The sequence below is a fragment of the Spea bombifrons genome, chromosome 1, assembly GCF_027358695.1.
Source record: "Spea bombifrons isolate aSpeBom1 chromosome 1, aSpeBom1.2.pri, whole genome shotgun sequence".
Taxonomy (NCBI): Eukaryota; Metazoa; Chordata; class Amphibia; order Anura; family Pelobatidae; genus Spea; species Spea bombifrons.
Window position 1 is genome coordinate 37474049 of NC_071087.1, and position 25228 is coordinate 37499276.

Below are 25228 nucleotides of genomic sequence, written 5' to 3' on the forward strand. Positions count from 1 at the left end.
AGCACCTCTAAGGGAATTAAATTAGGCTGTTCAGTGGCATTTTAATGATTTGCAGTCTATACTTGGGGTCTTTTTGTTCTGGTGCTTTTTTCTCATCATATTTAATATTAGTTAATTGTAAGAGGTTATATTACGTCTCACTACCCCTCTGTTCGGTTATATTATAATCATCCCTAAGGGGAAAATACATTTGACTAATGTAAAGACGAAAAAAAAAAAGCCCGTCTGTTGCGGGGTCATTTCTGCTATGAGCAATCAAAAGCAAAAATAGTATAGATCCTTCCTTCAGGGTTTGTGTACCCAACCCAACTGATCATTCATTACAATGGTTCCACATAGGCTGGAACCTGACAAATCGATCATCAATTCACATCAATAAGTAGGGCTTTCATGCTGAAAACTTGCTTGTTTGTCAAGGCTGATCAAGCCTTTGAGTCTGTGTCAGAGGGCAAAGCTTTCTTCACAAAAAATCATCCTGAATAGGTTGGATTACTCATCAAAATGAGTCCATAGCTTGGTGCTTCATTCTAGTGGTGAATTGCTCAGCACAGTAACTACTTACCAAAGTTAACACTGTAGCTAAACACCTGCTACTCTATCTGAATGCTGGTTCATGTGAATAAATGAGTCACTCATTGGGACTGGCACAGATTGAACTAGAAGGGAAGGAGGGGGAGCAAATCACTAACTGTGCTCTTCTACGGGCCATACAGAAAGGTCCTCTGGCTGGGAGTACAAAGAAGAGTTTAACAGCAGAATAAAAGCTTAATGCCAGACAAGCAAAATGACATCAGCACCAATGCTAATCATAGCACAAAAGTGCCTCTGTTATGTCAGATTGTAGAAGAGTCCAAATAAATTACCCTTTGTTATCTGAGAATATCTTGCATTCTTATGAACTATTCTATCCTATTTTTGGATTTAACCCATGCAAACCTTTAGCGTAGTTTTAAGTGTGATTTTTTTTTTTAACTTTGATTTTCAGTTCCTAATAATTAGAAACATTTAATACCTAATGCTACATTTGTAATAGGACTTTAATGACATAGACTGTAAACAGTGAAAGTCATTTTCCTGCATGCTAATCAGTGCAACCTTTTCTAGTGATTGGAATTAGAACATTTGACCATGAGATCATTTTTCTACTCTCCTAGAAACAGAACGTGTACCCAAGTATGCTTCCTGCGCATGCCCTACTGCCCCTTATAATTTGCCTACATAACAGAAGTAGGGCCGAGCATGCAATAATTCCTATAGTCAGGCAGAAAGACGGAATTACTCTTCCCGGCTAGAAAGTGAGTAGCGCTACAACAAACAACAACAAAAGATCCTAACCACTAAGAAACATGGAAAGGGTTCAAGAAGCAATTAAAACAGTAAACCGTTAGTTTCATTTTACACCACATTTTATATAAAGAAACACCAACCATCAGTCAGTTTTGTCTCATGAGGACAATGCCCCTGCAACGTATCACCTTATTAAATACGCACGGCACAAGACCAGGCTCATTCAAGCTTCTGAGACTAAAACACGCTTAAAATAGTGCAACAGAGGGTCTTGCATTCAATACACATGATGCGTTCTTATAACATACATGTACACACAAAAACAAATGGTTTTGAGAAGGACTGTTTTTATCCATAAAGGTGAGCTTATAAAAAAGTCAGCCTACTATTTCCACGTTTGAATAGGGTTGTTTTCCAGGAAGTAGAAATGCGATCTTACTGAGCAAAGTAAGGAAAAAACAGGCTCAATGGAAGTTTCCACTCCACTGACTATCATCCTGGTCATCTGTTCCGCATGCACATTTGTATAACATTTCCTGTTTTCGAACTATTGTCACCACTCACTAGTTATGCGCTGTCAGGTCTAACTTTAGACTAACTGGGTAAACAAAATAAATCACTGAATGTAAAAGAGAACTGTGAAGCAAACACAAAGCCACGTAGGGATTGAGGAATTATATATATATATATATATATATATTATATTATATATTATATTATATATTCGTATTCTTTGTGATCCAAACCTTTGGCATTACCATTATGTTTCAAAATGTTGAAACAACATAATTTAAAGCGCCTTTAAACCATTTGGGGATGAAAAATCATCGGGCCAAACAGATCATTTTAGGAGCCAAGAAGGGATGTACTTATAGAGATCAACATAAAGTGGTGCAAAAGTATGGTATCTGTTTAGAAAATATACACAAAGAGCTTTGTTAACAGTAGGTACGATTTAAGAAACCATACTTTTAGTCAATGGAATTAGAATACTATTTTCAAAAGCAACATTGTTTGCCTTTGAAAATACATCATTGAGGATAGCCATCTCATCACGCCAGTAGTACAAATACATAAAAAGAAGAAATACCGTATGTGCTCGATTATAAGACGACCCCCCAAAATCTGAATATTAATTTAGGAAAAAAAGAAAAAGCCTGAATATAAGAGGACTCTATAGGAAAAAAGTTTTACCAGTAAATGTTAATTCATGTAAACTATTTTTTCATATTTAATAAAATGATTGAGAATATTTTTTTTGTTTTTATTTCCTTTTATTTGCCAACCTGCCCCCCCCCCAAGTTATGCACATCTGCCCCCAGGCTTGCCACTCTGCCTCCAGAAATGCCTTATACCCTGCTATATGCCACTCTGTCCCATGATAGGCCTTTTAACTCCCTATATGCCACTCTGGGGTTAAAAGGCATTTCTGGAGGCAGAATGGCATATAGGGGGTTAAAAGGTATTTCTGGAGGCAGAGTGGCACAAAGGGGGTTAAAAGGCATATAATGGGGCACTTTGCCTCCAGAAAAGCCTTATGCCCCCCATATAACACCCCCCCCCCGACTTACCAGTGCTTCTGACTCCCTGGTGTCTGTGGGGGCAGCGGGTGGAGGTCGGCATTAGTTCTGCCCAGGGCTTCTATGACTGAGCAGCAGAAGGTCATGTGACTTCGGTGCTCCATCATAGAAGCCCTGGCGGAAGTGCCTCTCTAGCAGCCGGGGACGGTCTGCATGATGCGCGTAGACAACCTACGCTTCCCCCCCGTGCTTTCGCCAGTGCTCGGTGATAGAAGCCCCGGTGGAAGTGCCCGCAGCAGCTGAGGTTACCAGACAGGAGGATCCGGGTCCCCTGTAGAGCAACGTACTAAGTTACAGTATGTTGTAAGCAAAATAAAATACACTTATGCCTATATGGGCATGTCTAGTCCTGCACTGAAATCACGTGTAAAAGTTTCCAAAAGCACTCTAGGAATTCTAGGCAGAGACAAGCAGATAAGGAAAATAAATGATTAGTTGGTCTACCTGTTTTATGCAAGGAGCGGAGCGGTAACACCCCCCCCCCCCAAGGAAATGCTTGGTGATTCAATATGCTTTGCTAGTAATGTCCAGATGGCTTTTTCAGTTTAGGTTCCAACAAGAGATGGAAACAAGCACCAAATCAAACTAAGTCAAGACTAATGAAAGTCTTTAGAGGAACTGGCTTCATTAGACTGACATAAGGAATCAGCTCAGTGTGATATTTGAGCATGGAAAGTAACCCACAATACCCCATTACTGACAACAATGGCAGCCTCCAGGTCTGCAAATAGAGTGTCTAAATGGGAAAAAATTATTACTGTACATTATATGCACAAGGAGAGAAAAAAAAGAAAGAATTCTTACCTGGGAATTCCTTTTCCTTGTCCATTTCCAAGGTGGCACATGAGAAGAAGGCTCCGCCTACCAGGTAGGGCAGGAAACACTACAAAAAAAGGAGACCTCCCCCTTCCTCCCCAGTGTGGTTAAAAAGAAAGACTCAGACAAATAAAAGCCAAACAAAGAAAATTTAATGGGTGGGAGAAAAAGTGTGCCACCTTGGAAATGGACAAGGAAAAGGAATTCCCAGGTAAGAATTCTTTCTTTCCCTTGCCATTCCAGGTGGCACATGAGAAGAATTAGCAAGATAGGGGGGGAAGGATTCCAGTCTGTAGGACACGCCGACCAAATTGAGACTCGTCTGAGAGGTGAAGATTCAGCCTGTAGTGCCTTACGAACGTATGAATCGACCTCCAGGTCGCTGCCTTACAAATAAGAGACGGAGACACCCCGGAGAGTTCGGCCCAGGAAGTCGAGACGGATCTGGTCGAGTGAGCCTTCAGGCCGGAGGGAGGTACTCTTCCCGCGGAGACGTAACATAAAGTGATTGCGTCTTTGAGCCAGTGGCTCACGGAAGCCCTGGATACTGACTTGCCCTTGCGGGTCCCCGCAAAGGACAGAAAGAGAGAATCGGATTTCTTCCAGGCAGACGTACGTGAGAGATAGGACAGGAGACATCTCCGCAGGTCTAGCGAGTGGAGTTCCAGTTCTTTGGGATTCTTGGGATCCGGACAGAGAGTAGGCAGGACGATCTCCTGATCCGAATGGAAAGGAGAGACTACTTTAGGGAGAAACTCCGGTGGCAAACGAAGGATAATGCAGTCCGGCAGAATCCTGAGAAAAGGTTCTACTCTGGAGAGAGCCTGGAGCTCGCTCACCCTCCTAGCAGAAGTGAGGGCTACTAGGAGGACAACCTTGTAGGTGAGTAGCTTTAGAGAGGTATCCTCTAGAGGCTCGAAGGGAGACGTGGTGAGCTGATGCAACACCAGGTTAAGGTCCCAGGGCGGGACCGACGGACGGAGCCTAGGGCGAAGTCTACACATTCCCTTAGAAAATCTGGAGATCCAAGGATGGGAAGCCAGATTGAAGTCCAAGAAGTTGCTGAGAGCTGAGATCTGGACCTTGATAGTAGCAGGTTGGAATCCTTTATCAAAGCCATCTTGAAAAAAACGCAGCACCTCACAGATAGATGGAGAGGATACTTCGTGCATATTGCACCAGGCGATGAATGTTTCCCAAACCTTCTGGTACTTGGCGGTCGTAGAATTTTTGCGGCTGGAGAGAATGGTGCTCACCACTGGTGCAGCTAATCCTTTAGAGGTCAGGATCTCCCTTTCAGAAGCCATGCGGAGAGGTTGAATCGGGAGGGATCTGGGTGGAGAACAGGACCTTGAACGAGAAGATCCTTGACCTGAGGAAGAAGCATGGGTTCGTCTATGGACAAGGTGGTAAGGTCCGAGAACCAAATTCTTCGAGGCCAGAAAGGAACAACCAGGATGACTTTTTGAGGGTTTTCCCGAATTTTCCGGAGCACTCTGGAGATAAGGGGAAGCGGAGGAAAAACGTATGCGAGATCGAAATCCCAGGTCTGCGAGAGTGCTTCCAGGCCTCGGGGACGGCCGACTGGTGAAAGAGAGAAAAACTCCTTTACCTGAGTGTTCAGATGCGTGGCCATCAGGTCTATCTGGGGAGTGCCCCATTTCTTTGTGATGAAGGTGAAGACCCTTTTGTTTAAGGACCATTCTCCCGGAGGTACTGAGTTCCTGCTGAGGTAATCCGCCTCCTGATTCAGTGAACCCTTGATATGGACCGCGGAGAGAGTACAGAGACTGAACTCCGCCCATCGGCAGATCTGAGCCGTCAGGGTCTGCAGGCGTCTGCTTCTGGTGCCACCCTGCTTGGAAAGGTAGGCCACCACGGTGACGTTGTCCGAAAGGATCCTGATGGACTTGTGCCGCAGGATTGGAGACCAGAACCTTAGAGCCCTCCAGACCGCCAGCAGTTCTAGAAGATTGATGTGCAGGCTTGATTCTTGAGGAGACCAGGTTCCCTGGGTAATATGGCTTCCCATGACAGCACCCCAGCCTGTCAAACTGGCGTCGGTGGAGATTACCACCCAATCTCTCGTCCGCCAAGGGAGTCCCTGTGAAAGCTTCTTGGCTGACAGCCACCAACGGAGTGACTCCCGAACGAAGGGAGAAAGCCGGACCTTCTTGCATAGGGACGTCCCGGAGCGATCCCAGTGATCCAGTAAAAACCGTTGAAGAGGTCTTGCGTGAGCCAGTGCCCAGGGAACCGCCGAGATGGAGGAGGTCATTAGACCGAGCAAAGACATGACGGATCTGAGGGACACTGATTTGCTCTGTAGGACCGCGTGTGTGAATTCCCGTAATCTTAGGATTTTGTCCTGCGGGAGAAACGTCTTCTGTACTTCTGAATCGAGGATCATTCCCAGAAAGGTCCGACGTCTGTTTGGAAGTAACTTTGACTTTAGAGAGTTCACCAACCATCCCAGGTTGTGGAGAGTCTTGAGGGAAAACTCTAGATGTGATTGGAGCAATGATGCCGAGGCTGCAATTAGGAGCCAATCGTCCAGGTATGGGACCACTTTGATGCCTCTTTGCCTCAGGAAGGCCACGACCACTGACATGAGTTTCGTGAAGATCCGTGGTGCTGAAGCAATCCCAAACGGAAGGGCCCGAAACTGAAGATGACGAACACCTTGAGGCAGTGTAACGGCCAGGCGAAGGAATCTTTGGTGGTCTTCCCTGATGAGGACATGTAGATAGGCATCCCGCAGGTCTATAGTGACCATGAAGTCCCCCGATGAAATAATCTCCGTGGCGGACTTCAGGGATTCCATCCGAAACCTGTTGTATTTTATACAGGCATTTACCAACTGTAGGTTGATTATTAACCTGAATTTCCCGGATGGTTTTGGTACGACGAAGACGTGGGAATAGGTTCCCTCTCCTATTTCTAGATGAGGCACCGGGACTAGCGCCCTCTCGTGAATTAAGTTGGTGAGTGTGGAGAAAAATCCCGCTCTTTTCCAGGGATCTGCGGGGGGCATGGACAGCAGGAATTTCTGGGCAGGTAGGTGAGTAAACTCCAGTGCATAGCCTTGATTGATGATGCGAAGGACCCAGGGGTCTGAGGTGATCTCTTCCCAGGCATGAAAGAAACCGGTTAACCTGCCCCCTACTTGAAGCCTGCTGGCGTCAGAACCTTCCTGATTTACCGTCCCTGCCTCTGCCTCTTCCTCTCTGGAATCTACCTCTTGCGTAGGGTTTACCCCGAAAGGACTGGTAGTCTTGATTGGAGGTAGAGGGCCTGTAGAACTCCCTGTCTCTTGGAGCTCTATAATAATTAGACCTGAAACGAGGTGGTCCTTTCCTCTGAGGTAACCAGTGCTTGTCGCCCGTGGTGGATTCTAAAATCGTGTCGAGGTCGCTGCCGAAGAGGTGATTCCCCTGGAACGGAATGCCGCACAGCTTGTGTTTTGAGGCATTATCTGCCGACCACGACTTAAGCCAGAGCGCTCGTCTAGAAACCGTTGAAAGTGCCGTAGCTTTAGCAGATGCACGGACAGATTCAATGGAGGCATCGGAGATGAAATCAATTGCTAAGCAGGTGTCGGCCAGGTTTCTTGCGACCTGCTCAGTCCCTGGAATAGCTGCCAGGTCTTCCACCGCTTGTTGAAGCCAGATCTTAATGGCTCTAGAAGTTGACGCTATTGCAATGGTTGGACGAAAGTTCGCCGCTGCTGCTTCAAAAGCCCTCTTGGCGGCATTCTCGGCCCGCCGGTCCATGGGGTCTTTGAAATGAGACGCGTCCTCCATCGGAATGGCTGTTTTCTTCGTAGCCTTGGCTACTGCGGTGTCCACTTTCGGAACTTCCCAGGCATCAGAGTTCTTACCATCAAAAGGGAACAGCTTTTTGATTCTGGAAGACGTGAAGAATCTCCGGTCAGGATATCTCCACTGCTCCGTGATTATTGCTGAAAGTGAATCGTGAACTGGAAAGGTCTGCGGTTTCCTAGAGTGACCCTGAAAAGGATCCGGTTTTGAGACTGGTATGTCATCCTGTAGATTCAAAGTAGACCTGACTGCAGATATGAGCTTCCCTGTTTCTTCGACTGGGAAGAAAAAGGTTTCCTCTTTAATTTCCCCCTCCTCATCCGAAGACTGGGGGTCATTCGACTGGTAGTAATATTCCGAAAAAGGAGCCGAATAATCTTCCAGGGTATCTGGAAGAACATTTGGTGGACCCTGCTGGTAAAGTTGATGGTGAGGCACCGGCGCCTGAGAGGAGCTTGCCATAGCCCGAAAACAGTCAAAGGTAGACTGAAGTTCCCCTTTCAACCAGGAGGTAAATTCCGTTGCGGAAACTTCTTTAGGCCGAGAGCAGGAGCTGCACATTTTGGCCGTAGGGTCGTGTAGGGTCTTTTTACAGGAAGAGCAGGCTTTGTGTTTCGTTTTACCCACAGACTTCCTATGTGGGGAGGCCTCAGGAGGGATGTCTGGATTTTTATCTGACATGACTGAGGAGAAAAAACACAAAAATGAGACCACAGAAAGCAATGGAAATAGGCCATGGAAATCTCCTTAAAACCCAGGAGGGAAACACCTACTTGAAAAAGGCAATATACAATCCTTAGGCACAGGCAGGCACAAAAAAGGAGTAGAAAATGCAATAATACAGCACAGGAACGAGAGCAAGGAAAGATCTTACCCATTCTGGCGTTTTTATAGAGGCATTTAGGCGCCCAGGCCCAGAAAACGTCACATCCGGAAATTCCTCGTCAATTGACCTCTCGTGACCCCGGACGCAGCCGGGGGTAATGCAGAGAGGAAAATAATGAACAACGGGTGCCGTGAAACCGGCACAGCCGGCTATAAAGTCCCGCTCGCAGCGCCTCCGGAGCGCTCTCCTGCCGTGCCTCACGCTGAGGATTCCTCCTCCTCCTCCCCGGGACGGAGGGAACCGGAGCCCGGGGATGCACCTCCCAGTGAGCCCCCTGGGCTGTGGGCAGCATATACCGAGGACTGAGCCTCGAGTAACCGCGAGGACCGCGGAGTTACAGCCTCCGAGGCTGCCGCATCACCCTGGATCCACCGGGATCACTATCGGGGATCGGAGAGAAGGACGCCCCCCCGGGGCTCCAAGAAAACAAAAAAGAAGAGGGAAGGTAAGCTAAAACCTAACCGCTACCTGAGTAGGGCAGGAAACAACACTGGGGAGGAAGGGGGAGGTCTCCTTTTTTTGTAGTGTTTCCTGCCCTACCTGGTAGGCGGAGCCTTCTTCTCATGTGCCACCTGGAATGGCAAGGGAAAAAACTTTTTCCATGAGATTCTCCTTTAACAGGTCAATCAAATGATCAGCAATCCCACTGTAGTATACAGCATAGTGAAAAAAGTAAAGGGTCATTAATGACGCATAACACATTAATCTCATTTTACACATTCTTGTTTAAGGTGTTGCTCTCTAGCATTAAAACCTTAGAACATATGTAATTTGTTTTTCTCCTTACACACAAAAAGAACACAAATATTTAAGGCTCCTCAATGTCTATGGCAACAACCAATGTCTATGCAACAATCAGTGTATAGATTTGTGTCACGTGACTATTAGGCAATCGCCCAGGAGGTTTCAAACAAGACAAATGTATTTATTAATCTATTACATCATTGTCTATGACAAAACATTGGGCCTCCAACATTGCTAGAAATAAACTGTTACATTCAACAAAGTAGGTGGAACAGGCTGAAGAAAATCTAATGCAATTGAAATGTCTGTTCTTTTTCCATAAAAGCTAAAGCCCATTTCTATGTGGAGCACTCTGTGTAGCTACTTAGTTCTCCCCTTTTCTATCATTGTCTATGCTAGGCTTGCAATGGCATGGATGAGTTGCAACTGGACTCATCCATGAACCCAGCCTGTTGTGAAGAACGCATTGGGAACACATGAACACGTAGTACAGGTCCTAACAGGTAAATCAGAAAAAACAAATGTCTATGTATTTTGTCGCTTTATCACTTTACCTCCTGGAAAATTATTACATTTGTTTATCAAATGTTTTGACCTTATCCAAGCATATTAATAGTTACCAAAGGCTATAATCATTGGCATAAACTATTCCATATGCCTTTATACTTGCTATTGCTCAATGAATTTGCAATTAAATAAGACACCGAAAGTTGCTCTTTTGTGTTTTTGTTTTGATGCAATACAGCTGAGAATGAAAAGAATAAGATCCAAATGTCAAAGGCTTATAAAGGAAAGTATGAAGCCGATTTGTCAGTTCCCCAAACACTACGTTTTACATATCAAAAACTCACCTTATGCAGAATATAGAAGTAGCCATTTCATATTTTCATTCACCTTTTCCCTATTATGTAATTATATTCTTATTATACTGCTCCCCTTTGGTAGAAAATCATTGCTTTTCACAGTTAGGGTAAAGTGAATGTAGAAATCTACAGCACAGAAAACTAATCTCAACTCACCCAATGTAAAAAAAAAAACAAAAAAAAAAAAAACAAAACACAATTACAACAACTGAAAAACAAGAAGTACAAGTACAAGTTACAGGCAGTTTTAGCAGTTAACTAAAGGTTAAGCTGAACATTTAAGTATCATCATCAAAAACACACATTATATAGGCTTGTATATGCAAGACTAAAGTGTTACCTTAAAAGCCCTAAACCTGTTTGCCTGAAAAAGAATGCTGGCTTTTGGTACACGTCACATTTAACATGAGTTTTAGATTATAGATCTGTCGCTTTCATCAACACGGCCATGCATCCACCTAAATGGGCAACAAAAAGGCATCAGGGTGCCTTCCAGTTTTTACCAAAAAAAAAAAAATAAAAAAAAAACCCCAAAAACTTTAGGTGAACCTGCACAAAATATTTTGCATGCCATCTCTTCCAACATGGAAACCATATTCTAGGTCCTATACATACACACAATATTTGCTTAAATGTGATTACAAAAACAATCATGGATCTTGTGTTGGCTCGTTTTACCGTATGTATATAGATCTCAAATGGACATATAAATTGATGGCGCTATATATAAATAAAAGATAATAAAAATAATAGCAGCTCTTTCTGGCTCTTTAATTTTGCATATTTTTGTCAACTCGGGTAAAAATTACAATTATTATTATACTTACATGTATTAGAAAAAAATTTGTGAAAACTAGAAGTACGTTAAGTCTTAGGAACTGGTAGCAATTCAACAATCAAATAGAAAAACACAATCTGTCACCCTTTCGAGTCAGCACACAATAGCTAACTTGTACTGATGTAGGATTTCATCTTTAACATATTCTTGTGCAAACACCCTACAATGTCCCTTGGCTGATCCAGCTTTCATAAGTATCTGACTCGGCAAGCAAAATACACGCAGACAGCGCTATGTGCTAACTGCATGTAAAGGAAAATTACAACACAACCGAAACCGCAACTAGATGGAAACAGCTTTCCAAAGAACGATAGCTTCCAAACGATATCATGAGTCATTGAACACACTTTGAGAACGCGCAGAAATGGCATGAACTAGTTTTAATTATTATCTGCGAGACACAGACACAGTATCATTAATAAAGGGGGAAAAAACATCTTGCATAGTTGTGTGCACAGCTGAACAGCCAAGACCGGGATACAATGCAAGGGTGGAGACCATTGAACTGCTCTGTGTTTCATTGAAGAAAAAAAAAAAAAAAAAAAAAACACATTTGGAAACAGATTTCATTATCATCGGTTGTCGGGTTCGCACTGGTTCAAAAATCAGAGGATTCAGTCCAGTGGTTCTGTGTCATAGACATTTAAAGACAAATTCTTATTCATGCAACAAAAATACTGCATTTCAGTCTGTGACAATCACTGCTTTCAACAACAACAAAAAAACAGATCTTAAAAAGAGCGCAGAATTCAGCCAAAGCCATCCTTATCCGATACATACAATTGTTTATCAAAATAAAACTGAAAAAAAAAATCTCAGTAGAGAAAGAATAGTAGTTTTACCTTTTTTGTATGCACAATCGAAATGACGACTCGCCCGGTCAGCAAGTGGAGCAGGTTTGGAAACGCAGCCCAGATATATATTATATTTGTATTCAGCTTTCCACCTCCATGCAGTACCCCATCCTAATAACCTTTGACCAACAGGAAGCAGACACAATGGGACTGGAAATAACAGTGGCTGCGATCACCCAGCATGATTTAATGTATGGGAGGGGGTGGCTTATCCATCTTTGCAGCTTGGGGGCTTTTAACAGAAAGTCAGCCTCAATCTTCTAGCTATGCAACGGCATGAGAGAGGCTTACTGTACGCCAGATCTCCAACACAGAAGCATTATATGTGGCTGTAACAAAGCCACTTTGAAATACATTTTATAAAATAAAAACATTTTATTGGTTTTTAGTGATCTGAAATAATTACATTTTCCCAGGGTGATACAGTTGATTTTTATTATTTGGTCTTTCTGTATAATAAAAACAGATACTCGCTTGCTCTCTGCCCAACGCGTGACCATATCACGATGTCTATTGTACAATCAGAACCAGACCAGGAAGAGAACCGTGGAAGAGCGATCTGGTCTGGGATCCAGAACCATTACTAGATTATACAGCCTTCCAGCATAAGTGATAGATGTTAATACAGAGTGGGAATTTAAACATGCATGGGATAGGCATAAAGCCATCTTGAGGAGACCAAGGACTGACTCAGTCTTTACATCAGAAAAAATAATTAATTTTTATTTTCTACCTGCCATCAAATTCTATGTTTCTATGTTATAAACACTAGCAACGGCAAAGACCAGAAAGGAACATTTTGCATGCCTGTGAATTTACAGCAGAAATTGTATACATCGAAAATTCCAATATGATAGTGTTTATATACTAAAGAATGTATCTATCTTAAAAAGACACCTAATATTTATTAACCATGGTGAAAAGTTTCCTAGCTTTCTTTTATCAGAATCCGCAGGGTTATTCATTTCTTAACTTATCTCTGCCCTATTAAGTTGTTATTTTTGTTGATTGGTTAAAGCCGACTGTGTAAAGGTATGAGGATAAGGAGGGAAAGAATTTCAAGACAGGGCATTTATTAGATAATATACTGTTTCTAACGCTCAGAATCACTGATCTCAACTTTCACTATTTGTAAGCTAAACATCTCTAAGATGAAATGATCGGCCGCCAAACAAAAAAAATTAGCTTAAATAATTCAGTTATGCTAAAAGCAATAGCAACAGCTCCCATTTAAAGCAATAGTGCCCAAGCGGGGGCTAATATACGAATTTTGTACTCGTGTTCCTAAAAATAGGGAAAACAGTTCTTCGCTTTATTATGTTGACATTTATATATATTTTGTTGAGTTATTTATATATTTGAGCTCTGTAGTCTTCAAAAGCTATAGCATTTCTCACCAACGTAGCTATATTTTCCATAACCCTTAAGTGAATATATAATCGTTTTTAATAGTCCATTGTATATATATATATATATATATATATATATATATATATATATATATATATATATATATATATATATATATATATTCCCAGTGTGGGAAAAAATGAAAAAATGCTCATTAACACAGAGATCCATGTTTGGCGTAGGAAACAACTATACTTTAACCCTGCCTTTTAATATATGGCATATTTTTTTAATTTTATTGTGGCCTGCCAGATTGCTTTGTCAATGGATCTGGAACAAGGGTAATTAGGATTAAGTATTCTATGTATGTGTTGCATTTTGACTGTAAGCTAAAAACACACAGCTTTCAACAGCAGTAAGGTTACAGGTGCTATTTCCATGAACACCACAAAAAAAAATTATGTTCCAATAGCTATTAAATAGGACAAATCCTAAATCGGTACAACGATTAGCAACTGCAAAGGGTGAGAAGGACCTATTCCCGTCTAGCCTGCTATCATTGACCATGGGCCTCAATCATCTAAATAAGAAAGAAATATGCCCGACACTCGTTTCTACATAATCCCACCTACAGTATTGTTAGGGGATTCTCTTACAAGAACTAGAAATAGGTCCTTCTCACTCTCTGAGGATATCAAGGTACTGAGTTGGGGCTCATTCTATGTAATAGCTGGGTATTGAAGTATAGGGAATGGGACTAGGGATTTATACGTATCCTTCCGTTTACACCTCAATTAGACAATTAATATCTATATATCCCTCCTATTTTCATTTAATCTTAGGGTATACAAATAAAAGTCATGCTCTATACGTAGGATTCCTATAGTTCTACTTTGAAGTTTTGCTAATAGGGTTTGATTACCTCCAGGAATCCTTAGGGTATTTAGCACATAGGTGAAGCCATTGTATGATTAGCCTTAAAAATATGTTGCACTACAAAACAATACGTGATTTTCTATGCCTATTTTAGAAATGAAACGCAATCACTTTGTTCATATTGCCTTACTTTGTTCTGTGCTGCGTAGCGGAGTAAACAGATTAGCGGATGGCATGGCTACTTTAGGATGTCAAGGGATTAAAGTAATGGCCTGCCATCAAGAAAGCACTATGCAACCAAACAGTGATTACCTCATCTCATTAGCTGATTGAATCCAGGCTCATGTACAGCTTCAAATCCTACAGCTGAGCTAATGCAAGCATGCAGCGATACACACAGTACTTCCCTTGTGCAAGTTTGCACATAATACAATACAGCAAAGAAACGACATCACGTAAAAACACAAGATTTAGTTCACACTGGTGATGGGCTCATAGGGGAGTTTCCTGGGTCGGACAAAGCTGGAACGGGGACAATAGCAGCCAATTTCAGTCACAAGACATTGCCTGCCCATGTTTTCCTCTGGCTTTTCCCCCCCTTTACGAGGACACAGCTCCCTATGGGAATTACTGAATGGTATAAATATCTATTTCAGACTGAATGTTCCATTTAAAAAAAACAAAAAACACAGGATGGAGAAAAAAAAACAAAAAAACACTTTACATTATGGTCCATAAAATAACTCAACTCTGTACATAAAAAAATTACCATTAAATCAAACAATTTGTGCTTATAGCTTTTTTTGTCATGATCTTAATAAAACTTTAGGAAAAGATGGAGACATTACATACATTCTAAGTTGCAGGGGTTTGGACACATTTTTCCGCCCAGGAGGCCAGGGCCATTTTTGCAGACTCTAGCTAACGGCAACCCTATTATTATTATTTATTGTTTTATATACCCTTACGAAAAATTACTGCAGTTTTTTGGACATGAAAAAACTGCAATACTGCACTTTTACTGCAGTATTACTGCACATTTACTGCATTTGTACTTCACGTGTTAAATGTGCAGTTTTTAACAATTTAAGCATTTTCCTAGTAAGCACCTAACCAGTTAATTCTCCCTCACGGTAAACAATACAGCATTTGTGTACCGCTTGGGTGAACATAAATGTGTACAATTCCTTAAGAAAGAAAAACCTGGATTGCAAAGGGTGTGTTTAACGTTAATCTTACAGGCATATCTAATTACAGTAATGATTTTTCATTGCATTCTTTCTTGGAAAAACAAGACATGGCGACACCTGATCCAACACTAATAAAAAAAAACATGTAATAAGATAGCATTGTAGTTAAGTTTTTTTTTTTTTTTTTTTTTTTTTTTATAGTGCCATATAACAGTATATTAAAATTTATGGAAAAAGACACCATATTAAAAGGAGTGTTACTAGTTTTAGACTGTGACCCCTTTTTGTAAGAGGTTTCGATGTAACATAAATTTTACTTTACCGAGAGGATGCTAGATAAACAGAACCGCCACCCAGCAGAAGTCATGGAGGATAATACAGTGAGGGAATTTAAAAACACGTATGGGATAGGCATAAAGCTGTCCTGAATCCTGAAGACAAGATCAAGGTCTTTCCCGGAGAAAATGGGAAGACTAGATAGGTTGAATGGTTCTTATCTACCGTCACATTCTTTGGTTTATTATAACTACAACGCGAGTGCCCCTGAATGCAGGCTTTAGAGCCAGCCCTGCATTTATCAGGCCTACTAGAAGGTCTGCAAGTGGCTGTAATGCCTGTGCTAGATTCACTGAACGGAAAATGCCCCTGAAAGTTTTAATTTTATTTATTTATTTTTAGACACAGGCAGCTAAAACACAGAAGATATGTTACTTCATGGAAGCGTTCCAAAGTTTACAAAACTCTTTAGTATTTAAACGTGAAGAGAATTAAATGTTTTTCCTGTGAGCATGCAAATTGTGTCTGTAAAACACCTTTCCAGACTCTAAGAACCAGACAATTTTTTGAAGCGCATGTCACCCACCAGCCAATCTCCATGGTCAGGAACGGACTTGCGTCTTCTGAACCATCTCTGAAGGCACCTCACCCTGCAACAGCAATAGATGTGCAACCCGACAGCACAACTCTATGCAAACCACTCTCCACAGAACTGTTAATTTATGGATCTTTTATTTGCAAATCTAACAATATGACAGCTTTCATACAATGCAAGAAATGCTCCAAATCCAAATACACTGGCAAAACCATCAACTCCTGCCACCCTATATCCAACCAATATCAAACCATGGCTGGCCAACATTTCTCAACAGTTGGACATACTACATCACACCTCACCAGATTAATATAATCTTGCAATGGGAGGCTGCCACAAATTAAATAGAAGAGCCATCCAAACCTAGATTAAGGTGTTATACTTATGTAAATTTCAATCACAGATGATGCATATAGGAATAGAAAGCTGGAAACTTCTGTTGAATTGCGTGGGAAGATACTTGTAGATTGTTGTAGATAAACTGATTATCTAAACTGCCCCATGGTAAAAATGTGCAGAAAGAAGAGGGAACCCAGAACAGAGCCCTGGTGTACTCCTACTGAAATGGGAAATGCAGTTGATGATTTGTTAGCCTACAACACACGTTGTTGGGATATTTAAGTAGAAACCATGAGTAAGCCAAACCACAGATGACAGATGCGGCAGATAGATTGAGAAAAAAGAGGGGATAATTGTCCTTTAAATTCTGCTCTGTAGAGAAGTAGTATCTCAGAACAGGAACTCTTTTCTGAAAATATCATATTTGTCTTCCAATAATCTAAAACTATTTCTGATTTACTGATAAACTAAATGCGTCAAAAAAGGCGGTTGAAATCAAATTTCTTAAACCAAAGTTTACATTTTTAGGACCAGACATTTCCTATTAAAACAATATGCCCTTGAACGATGAAAAATATATATATTACAAACATTCTTCATACTTTTCATATAAAAGTATATTTGGAATAAATGTTGCATTATACTAAGATATATATAGCTATTGAATCCATATTAGTACTATTAGGCAAATAGTTATGCAGTCTCATCACTAATAAAGTTCTATGTTAGGTAAATACTAATAAAAAAAAAACATGCACAAATACTCCATGACGCCATTTCCCCACTGCCTTTATCTTTAGTAAGTGAATAACTGTAGATACCCATCACATTTGCCCTTTGGAATTAACATGATACCTTCATAGCTCTAATTTTGAGCTATATATGAAGTTATCAATAGAGCAACAAAGATGTGTTTCCAAGAACATGAAAAATACATATTGGGCATCCCTTCCAGCTGCTGTTCAAATTAAAGATGTAAAAGAAGAGAGAAATGCACAGGTTTTTAGTCTTCAAACTAGTGAGTTTGTATGTCAGTTTAGATCAGACTGGTTTGCGGAGATTGGTTGAATATTATTCTAATTTAGAACCAGCAGGTATATAGTCTAAGCTCTTTAAGAGTTAAATAATATACCCATTCCACTGGCATAGTTTGGTCATGTAAATTGGGTGAGGGAGAATGTCTCTAAACATGTACTTGCAACACGTAAACAGCTACTATTGGGCCATCCAAATGAACCCTTTCAACCCATAAATATATCAGGAAGGTTTTTTCAAGGCATACTTCTGTGCTTACAAGGTGAACACTTGTATCTTGTAGGCAATACTGGAGTCCTGGATATGTTATACCCCACAAGTACTAGTAAGTGAGCACTTTGAAGATCTTTAAATGAAAAAAAAATAAATCATTACAGCAGTAACCTACATAAATCCGCTTTTTTAAAAAAAGACTCAACAAACCAGAAAACCGAGTTTCGATCACGAGGTATGTAAACAGGTCTTAGAGCGGAGCGAAGGCAAGTTGAGACATTTGTCAGATTAGTACCACATTTTCTCTACTTAAAAGAACATTACTAAATAAATATTAGGTACACATGAGCCTGCAGGAACTCTGATACTGGCAGAAACACCCTTATATGTGTAACCAGGACGTTTTCATTATGGAGGAAAAAAGATCATGTGCTACAGGTTCCCAGTGCCCTGGGACATTGATCATCATCTGAGTAGAAGATAAGGGGTCTCCTTTCTGGTTTCAAGTTAAAGTCACACTTGGGCTGTAACAGCTTGTTGAAGTTTCCAGTGAGTTGGGTGACTTGAAGAATGGTTGAAGGAACACAACTGCTGGACCCCTGACAAGACGACGCTGAGAAGGTTTTACTTTTGTATGTTCTTGTTTCATTAGACTTAATATTTAGATGTATTTTTAAAAGGAAAAAAATCTACTTCTGTCCTTTTTGGTTGTCACTGAAAGCTCATTAGATAGGATGGTAGGCTTCATATTACGGCCTACTCTTCGAGCCATTTTAGCTATAAACCAGAGCGGGCATTTACATCATACTTAAAGACAAGGATTGTGGGATATGCTTGAAGGAAAGAAAATGTATTTTCACCCTATTTTTTATTACCTTTTACTTATATAGCGGCAACCATTTAAACAGCGCTTCTTACAATACATATATATTTGAGGGATGTGACAAGACTAGAACTGGCAGACTTAGACAAACGGATAGATTAGGTACATCGTACCCTTCTCGCAAGCTTCGGAAAGCCTTTCAGAACTCCCAATCTGGCTATTGATTTTGAAGCAAAAATGTGTTTGTTATATCTCAACTACAGCAGGATGTATTATAACAACGCTATGAAATAACAAGCTACTTACAAGCAAATTGTTGATGCTGCTGGGATAGAAATTAAAGATGTTGTATTTATTTTATGTGGAAGTAATCATGGCTAACATTATGGAAATATCCTGGGGCAAATCTGGTAAGATTACAAAGTATCTGTTCACTCTTTATATTTGTCAGAAAAGCAGATGGTTGATTAAAATCTGGAAGGGGTGCAGAAATATAGATCAGTATTGGCCAGAAAAATAATGCTTACAAAATGCTAAACAGGTATCATATATATATATATATATATATATATATATATATATATATATATATATATATATATATATATATATATATATATATATATATATATATATATATATAACACTCCAGTATCCCAGACAGACCCCTGAACAATAAATATAAACCTTCGCATAGACGGAAGCTGCAGCAAAACGCCTCTTCCATAGTCCAATGATACTAAATTCAATGCAAGCGCTTGTTAGACCCCGTGTAATGTCCAGTGCTGGAGCTGAGTGGTGGTACATATATCTTGTGTCGTATGTCGTATACTGCAAATAACTGGGTGTGGGGGGGGGGGGATTCTGCAGAATACATTTGTAAAGAGGACATCAAGAAAATTTAAAGGGACTACTAGCACATGCATTAAAGTGCACATGATGGCTGCAGTGTCTCACAGAGTACATGAATAGCAAAATACTGTTAGAAACAAACCACAGCCTACATATAGTTTTGGGAAACCACTGGATATTTTACTGCTGGCACAAAATCTTTTACTTAACTCAACTGAATAAAGTCAAGATGGCCCCTAAACCTTTCTATCTCTACATTTCTAAATGGAAACCGTACTAGACACACGGTTTACTATTTTGTCCTATGCTTCTTATCGCTGCACAAGTGGATGGGCTACCACTTGAAGCCAGTATCTGAAATAGTCATGAATGTAGTATGTAAGGTGCCTCTCGCTGCAGCTTGTCAGTAACATTAATAAGAAATGGTATGTGAAGAAGCTGGTCTTGAGCATGACATAACGAGGCCTTGCTTAGATCGCTACCGCAAAACTAATCCTTCGATTGGCCCATTCTAATGGCTTTTGGACACATTCTATAAATAAATAATATCTGAGCATCTTGGCATGTGTTTGTTCTACAACGAATCCCAGTTGTTATTTAATGCACCCATGAGAATTCTATACTGTATTTTTAGCAAAACGCTTTTAGCAGATATATTTATATAGTAAACCCATGATTTTTTTGGGGAAAAATATAGTAAATAATGAGAAATCAGATTGCCATTTTAAAGTCAAGAAGGAATCTTTCCCTCTTCTGAGGCACAATTTGGAATGATCTTCTCTGGATCAACAACAAGGTTGAACTTGATGGACTTGCATCTTTTACAATGTCCTGAAGTAAAAAAGCAATTTTGGGGAGAAATATTCAGCAAAATAAAATGAAATATATACCGTCATCAGAACAGATTTTACTTTTTTTAGTAAAATAAAATATACTGGGTTGGTATATAACATTGCAGAATGAGTTGGTCTGCGTGGATTTGACTGAATAAATTTAAGGTGAATAAATTAAACTTTTTGATATATTAATGTTTCTCGGCTAACAGTGTCAGTGACTGCAGTGATTTGAAAGTAATGTGTATTTGTATTTGCCTATGTGCTTCTCTCTCTCTGGTCTTTCCGTGTAAGGCACATGCTTGGCCTTTCAGTGTACGTTTCTGTATCTCACATCACAACCTAGGAATAACCTTAGTCATGGCAGTCTCCACCACTTTCATATTGGTTTATAGCACAATGTTTGTGTCTCTCGTTACACAGACAGCTTCTCACGGCTCATATTGAAAAAAAAAAAAAAAAAAAAGGACAGTTCACTGTTTCCAGTCAATTTCTAACGCTCAGTGTAAAAAAAAAAATCCAAGACAGCAGTTTCCAGCAGCTGTTGCGACGTCATCAAACTGCACCTACCGAGTCTGTGTCTAATCAGGAATCTTTCTGTAGCCATACAGTGGGGATTATGTGTGAAAACAGACTCTGGAGCACTATGCCATTACTGAGATTCTGACTAATGTGAAACTGGAGTTTTACTGTATGCTAATTGCCCTAAGCTGTATCACAGTAATCATGCAGCTATTATGTCCTGGTTGAAATTGTCTTTCACCTAATATTGTACTTCTAGTATTAATAGAATATATATTTAAAAACAAAAACCTGTAATTTCGCAGCAGATAAAGAATGATCAGGAACATAACATTATTAGTTATGGTGGTAATACAGCTTTACAAACCTTGCAGATGAATCACTTTTTATAGATAGCCCCCCAATGTGTCTTGAGCTCCCTCTAAACTAAGCCCATTAATTTCAGCATAAAGCTATACAGAAATTACACACACACACACACACACACACACACAACATATACATATATATATATACATATTATATATATATATATATATATATATATATATATATATATATATATATATATAAACTCTGATGCTCTAGTTTTTGGGAGAGAGGAAGCAGAAAAATACCACCCATATTTTATCAAACCAGTAGAAATGAACAATACAAATAAGCTCATCTGAGCAGGGCCCTCCTCACCTGTTGTCTCTGTAAGTCAAATTGTTATGTTACATACTACTCGTTATGTCCTGTCCACCCATTTCACAGCGCTATGGAATTTGATGGCGCTATATAAAACAATAAATGATAATAAATAAAACTTTTTGCAACAAACCCATTTGCCTTCTTCTGGACCAACAGCAAGTTTAAACTTGCTGGACTTGTGTCTTTGTTCAACCTAAATTACTATGCTACATGTACCATTGCATTTAAAACATTGGAGAAGGTATTTTTCCCTGGAATACTGGACTAGCTGTACTTTTGGTACTGGTATTTTAAACATGTTGGCATCTATTCATTAAGAATGGCCAACCCCAATAAGCTTCCACTGCAGGAATAGCTTGACTGGCCCTGTATGACGTATAGTTACTGATATTTCTTCAAAGGCTTGGATTATTATATATTATTGAATTATGTATCAAACAGGTTCAGTTTAACCCTTCAGGCTGGAGAAACCTGCCAGTGTTGAATTAGAAAGTGAGCGAGCTGAAACTCTCCCACCAATGCAATATGAATAGAAGTGCTTTAAGGATGTGTTGTCACACTTCCATGGAAAAACAATAATTGCGAAATTGTTAAAATACGATTACCACAAGAAACTGTATCAGTATAACAGCTGCTTCAAAACAAGTGAGCGAAGCAGTGCTGAGTTTGTATTTAATACAAAAGAAACAAGCTTACAATAGCTACATTGTGCTTTTTTTCATAGGTTGAGCTAGAAGTAGCTTTTTTTTAAAAAAAGTTTGCTAAATGTGTCCATGTAAACTGTTGTAGTCATAACTTTTTGTTGTGATGCAAAAGAGCAAACATCAAAATATTGATTGTTTCAGACTTGATAAAAGGTACGTTTGATAGAAAGCTTGTCCCAAACACTAAATGTTAGCTCATTTAAAATATATATATACATATATATATATATATAAACATAAACCATAAGATCTGAATGTGAAAAAGCAGTATTAACAGTTAAATAAGAAAATGAGATTCCTTCTGAACTTCAGTGAGACATTCTAAAATGTGATCACGTGACTGGCTGCCAGGTCTCAACTTTCAGCCTTCACCCTGTACGCAGAAATCTGCCCTCTCAGCAAACAGTCACAGTGCCAGCCAAGTTCCCACACAGCCTACCTACTACTCACAGGGGCAGATTGTTTGGATACAGAAATAGGAGCACTGAACAGCAACTACCCCCCTCCTCAAGCTACAAACACACTGCCGTGTCCCCTCCCTCATTCCAGCAACAACTGCCACAAATATTCCACCCTACCCCCTCACTAGAATAATAAAGGGGGCACCAACTTCAGCATACAATACACAGGTAAACAAACAGCAGAAGGTATGCACAACCCCCAACTATACTGGGTGGAAAGGGTTAAAATGTTCATTCTACCTGTCATCATACATGTTTCTACTGTAACAGTCATCATTAAACTAATAAATACAATACATTACTGCATTGATAATGAAATAGCTTCCACTTCTTTAAGTCGTAAGAACACTTGGGCGATCTTCCTCATAATACCAGTAAACAATGTGAGAATGGCTGATAGGGATCAGGATGAAGTACATTTACGTCCCAGAAAACAGATAGAAGAAGAAAATAAATAAAGCAGGACACTTGTGGGGTTGGGTTACCAAACACAGTGCATGATGAGCGCCAGTAATCGCAGGCATGCCGTGGCCCTCTGCGTTCCTGTCCAAACTTCAACCAGACTTGCACAACGCGCGTTGATACTTACAAAACGTTTCAACTTCTTCTCCGGCGGTGATTTACGGAGCCATCCGGAGCAGACCACCTCGCCGCCGCTTCCAGCACCCACTCCACCGCCACCAGAGCTCATCATGCTTCTCCGGCTCAGCCCGGAGCGGTGCGCCCCTCCTGATCTCCCGGGTTCCAGGAGGATCACTCCCCCCCTCCCCACAACGATCGTTGATCACTCCCGGTGTGGGGCCAGCAGGAATCGAATGAAGAACTTTGCTTGTATCCGTTTACAGCAAACTTTCGGATCGGGTTCTAGGAAGACGCGATAGAACGTCAGGGATTACGGGAGTGAACTCCCAGCAGCTCCCCACCCTCCGCCGGGAACTCTAACCCCCTTCGCCCCTTTCCACAGCAGAAGTCGCTCGACGGGTTTTTTCGCCTGATCTCTTCCGCTTCGTATTTTTTTTTCCTCCGGCCACAAGTTACTTTTTCTTTCCTCTCTTCCTCAGACAGGGAAAAAAAGACGGAGGCGCCTTCGTGCTCCAGTCACATCCAGCCCCGGTCCCAGTCGGTACGGATCGTGCTATTTCTCTGGAGAATGGAGCCGCCTTGTTAGATGTCCTCCTCTGGCCGCGCACTAGATAAAACACTCACACATTTTTTTTCCTCCGACAGTGAATCTTTATTTCTCCCTCCTCCCTTTTTTCCTCCTTTCTTTTCTCCTCCTCTTCTTTTTTTCTTCCTCTCCGCCCCTGGATCGGAGCGTCGTCCTGCTATCCCTCCCCTTTGTCCTCTCTTACGCTGCCAAACTCAACATCCGTACACACTGGATCACCTCACCCTGGGCTGTCACTGGGCTGTCAACCATAACACGAATAAAACGGTGGTATAAAATGATAGTAAAACAGGAGAAGCACAGTTGATGGTGAAATAAATGATAATGGGGGGCTTTGATCTTTACTTAAAGGGATATTCCAGCCTTCATGTGCACTTTAATGCATATAATAACTACATGGTCCCTTTACATTTCCAACTGCATGTGGGGAACATACCTGCTTGCAGGCAGCCTCAGCACTGGTTATGTAAACGCTGCAGGCGGGTTCTGTTACCACCTACGTGTGCTTTTGCGGAAAGTGCTACCGTTGATTTCCATGGGAGCGTTTTCCTGCCGCTGACTGGATGCCTTAATCAGTGACAAAGAGGAGGCACAGGCGTACTGATGGGATAGGGACAAATGTAGGGGGCAATTATAAAACGCCATAGGTATATAATATACGCATACGTACATAGATACGTATATAAACACACATAAATATTTCCAAAACATGTATAAATTAACAACCTCTGTGGTTTATTCAAGCAAGTCTATTTACCTTGGATATCCAATCTTTAGTTTTAACTATATAATATGTACATAGAACTTGCCCCAGCACTCAGTCTGCACCCACAGGATTTGCCCCAGCAGCCAGATTACACACAGACACATGATTTACCCAGCACCCAGATTGTACCAACAGTGGACCCTTCTTGGAGTCTCAGGTCTCCTATCAGTCTGGTTTACGCACACCCTTTATTCATTATATACTCTTTAGACCCAAAACAGTAACAGTATCAAAATAAACATATATATACTCTACCTTTACAAATGCCTGCCCATACACTTTCTCATAATTTCTTCTGCATCCCATTATCTCTCGTCTTCTCATTATCTCTTCCCTTTCTGAACATCTCTCTCCTTTCTCGTTAACCCCCTTTAGCTCTCTCCTTTCTATTTATCTGTCCCATTCTCTTTGATCCTCCCTTTTTTCTTTATATGTCCCCTTTCTTTTTATCTCTCTTTGTTCTGTTTATCTCCTTTTCTCTGTCACCTTTCTCTTTAGCTCTCTTTCTCCCCTTTCTATCTCCCCTCTTCTCTCTCTTTCCCTCAACCTTTTTCTCTATATATTCCTTTTCTCTTTATCTCTCTCTTTTTCCTTACCTCTCCCCTTTCTCATAATCCCTTCCATTTCTCTTTATCTCATATCTTTCTTTTCTCACTATCTCTTGCATTTCTCTTTATCACTTCCATTTCTTGTTATCTCTCCCCTTTCTCTTTGATCCCCTTCTCATAATCCCTCCTTCTCTTTCCTCTTATTTCTTCTATCTCTCCCCTTTCTCTTCATTGCTCCCCTTTCTTTATATCTCTTTTTTTTCACTTTATCCTTTTTCTTTATCTCTCCTCCTCT

At 40.7% G+C, this 25228-nt stretch overlaps 1 protein-coding gene across 4 annotated transcripts in view; it reads right to left on the reverse strand.

The window, feature by feature from the left end:
* The window catches only part of GAB1 (GRB2 associated binding protein 1), a 47062-nt gene extending 23194 nt beyond the window's left edge, over positions 1–23868 (reverse strand). For all 4 annotated transcript variants that reach the window (XM_053461021.1, XM_053461005.1, XM_053461013.1 and 1 more), the window contains exon 1: positions 23041–23868. In XM_053461021.1, coding sequence (XP_053316996.1) covers positions 23041–23145 — 105 coding nt within the window. In that variant the 5' untranslated portion in view covers positions 23146–23868. The remainder of the gene's footprint in view (positions 1–23040) is intronic.
* Between the last annotated feature and the right edge of the window lie 1360 nt (positions 23869–25228).